We start from the raw sequence: 2,796 nt of genomic DNA, 5'->3' as shown, positions 1-2,796 counted from the left end.
AGTTTGAGCCATGCTATATGCATTTAGGTTATGCTGACTAGCAATCAGTTTTGCTTATTTAAATAAGTAGTTATCTATATCAGATACTCAGTGTCTTCTGTAACAGCTGAGAGTAGTTTATCCAGGTGTTAAACTTAACACTGCATTTGAACCCTGCTCTAGCACTAGTACAGTCTGCTTAATCTTGCAGCTCAGATATCTAGCTTAATGAAGCATTTATAGGTATGGTTTATGCTCCTGTATGACCCAACTTAAGCTTAGTTATTCCATTCAAAAATTCAGAGTGGCTGTGCAAGCAATGTTTCATTTAAGAGGCACTGAGCTCAAATTCCCAGAATTATTCTAGGACCTTCTCCTAGACAGACTTTTACAGTCTTTCCCCAGATTAAAACTAACATTCAACTCAATACTTAAAAGCTTCTTTATTTTACTCTTAGACTTAGGTTTTAAGGACACCTTAAAAATCAGTTACATAAAGAGTGATATTGCAAAAAAGTGGAGGTGCAGTTCCAAAAAACCCATAGTGTCTTCAAATATAAAAATATATATCCAAGTTATTGTCTAGGAAGAGTGTACCGCCATTTCTGCCTTAAGCTGGTCCTGCCAGCTTTTGGGTCATAACTCCCCACTACAGAGCTCAAGAGCTCATGTTGGAAGGAGCGTCTCCGAGGTTCACATCACAGGCATGATTCATAGCAAACTGCTTTGCTGCAGTACATGGACCCAACCTTAAGTTTTTTGAAGGCATTCCATAGTTTTCCCTTGAGCAGTGGGTAAAAGGCATCCAAACATCTCCTGGGAAGCATATGTCATATACACAAAGCCATCTTCATCTTTGTAGTCCCTGTACACTTCTGCCATTGTCAAGGACATACTGGCTAGGCTTTTGTTGTTCACCAGCAGGTAAAAAGCTTGTGTAGCAGTTAGAGCCATCCTGCTTCTAATTGAAGAAGGGAGGAGAAATAGAGGATTAAGCATTAGCAAATTTAAGAAAGTTTCAACTTCAGTCTATGAAATACATTAAGCAGAGCAGTTGCATGAACTACGTACAAGAAATGCTGTGTAAAGTCATTATGTGGTTTAACGTCTTCATCAGCAGGAAGTTAACTGTATGTTTGGAAGCTGAAAGGCTTGTGCTCTGAGGAAAGGCTTACATTGTTAGACCATGAGTGCTACTGAGCCTGGGCTCCGAGTTCCCAGTTACTAGGAAGAAGTGCTGAGTGGAAACCAAAAGCTTCTGCAGTACAGCTGTACTAAAGGATGCCAGGATAGTCTGTTACACTTATTATAAAGTCTACCTTCAAAAGAAGAGTCCTTTTTGGAGACATTACATACAAGGACCAGGACCTAAGTTGTCCAAGAGCCAAAAGCATCTTTTACAGAAGTTATCATCTAGAAGGATCTTTTCCATACTTTAAGAAGCATGCTGGAAAGCACATAGCTTTCATACTTTGTCAGAGAACATGAAATACTTCGGGAGACTTCTTCCCTGTAGTGTTTTTACAAAGAATAATTTAGAAGCACATTTCATGCCACTGACACCTAAGAGTTGCTTTGAACTTGAGCAAATTCAGCAAGGCACAGTAAGAGCAAGGCAGTAACAGCTATGAGCAGAACAGAACCATAGGGCCCCAGTACCAAGTTCATCAAGCAGGATGAAAGCAGAACAGGAGTCTGATATAGTCTTTACTGACTACAGTTAGGGGGAAGAGAGAAGACTTTATGAATCCAAAAAGTGTAGACCACATTTTTTTCCCCAAATGCACCTGTGAAAACATCTGTTGATTTTCTTTAAACACTTGCAAGAGAGGGAAGCCATTGCTTACACCTTTATCCTCCTCCCCACCAAAGAAAGTAAGCTGTTCCAGCACAGCGCTAGAAAATGCCTGCTTAGAGAGCAGCAGCAAGCCCCAGCCGCAGCACAGACCCACAGGTGCTTGCTACCTACCTGATGATGGTTATGAACTGTGTCATGGTCAGCTCCTCAGGAACAAGAAACTTGGTTTTGTCCAAGAGAGGAAGGTATTTCTCTTTATGGTATCTTTCAACAATTACCTGTTTCAATTAGAGTCACACTTAGCAAGACCTAAAACATCCAGGTCTCTCCCCCCCCTCCCCTCCCACACTTTAGAGAGAGGCTCCCAGCGTTTCTTTTTTAAACAGCAGCAGTAACCTCCGATAACAAAACAGAGATTTACCGGGATTTTTGTAGGAAACTTCGCCCGGATCCCCGCTACTTCTTCCAGCCGGGTGGCTGCGCGGGAGAGAGGAGAAGCGTTACGCGCGCGCGCAGCCCGCCGCCGCCGCCGCGCAGCCCCTCACGCGCACCCGCCGACCCCTACCGAAACTCTTCCTCAGCTTGAACGGCCTGGCCGCCTGCGCCCCGGGCATCGCCTGCATCCTCCCTCCGCGACACTCCTCACACTGCTCCCGCCGCTGCCGCCTCCGCCCCCGCCCCGCGATTCTTATGGGGACCGGCGCAGGCCCCGCCCCGCCCCGCCCCGCCCCGCCCCGGCGTGCCGTGCCCGGTGCGGCGGGCAGCGCCCGCCCCGCTCGGCAGCTGGTGGCCGAGGGCGGCCCCCGCGGCGCTCCCGGGCGGCCCGGTCTCCCCTCGCACGCTTTCTTCTCCCCGCCCCAGCGCCAACGGGGCGCAAAGGGAACGCGAAATGTGCTGCTGGTGAGGCTGCCTCTCCAGTCTGTCCGAGCAGCATCCTGCCAGTTCTTCGCTTTCTTTGACATAAATTACCCAAACTGCGAGATATTTCGCATACGAGACAATATAATGCTTTGTGAGAG

The 2,796-nt window shown here is 47.1% G+C and overlaps 1 protein-coding gene across 1 annotated transcript; it reads right to left on the bottom strand.

The window, feature by feature from the left end:
* Positions 1 to 407: 407 nt before the first annotated feature.
* Positions 408 to 2,419, bottom strand: MAP1LC3C (microtubule associated protein 1 light chain 3 gamma). The gene is made up of 4 exons (XM_050894309.1): positions 2,343 to 2,419; positions 2,199 to 2,254; positions 1,949 to 2,055; positions 408 to 940 (listed from the first exon to the last, which is right to left on the bottom strand). Exons 1-4 carry the CDS (start codon positions 2,398 to 2,400, stop codon positions 730 to 732), a joined length of 432 nt encoding a protein of 143 aa, XP_050750266.1. The 5' UTR covers positions 2,401 to 2,419; the 3' UTR covers positions 408 to 729.
* Positions 2,420 to 2,796: the final 377 nt, after the last annotated feature.

Source organism: Gymnogyps californianus, chromosome 3 (assembly GCF_018139145.2).
Source record: "Gymnogyps californianus isolate 813 chromosome 3, ASM1813914v2, whole genome shotgun sequence".
Lineage (NCBI taxonomy): Eukaryota > Metazoa > Chordata > Aves > Accipitriformes > Cathartidae > Gymnogyps > Gymnogyps californianus.
Note: the sequence above shows the minus strand (reverse complement) of the source record. Positions and strands in the feature narration are given on the sequence as shown.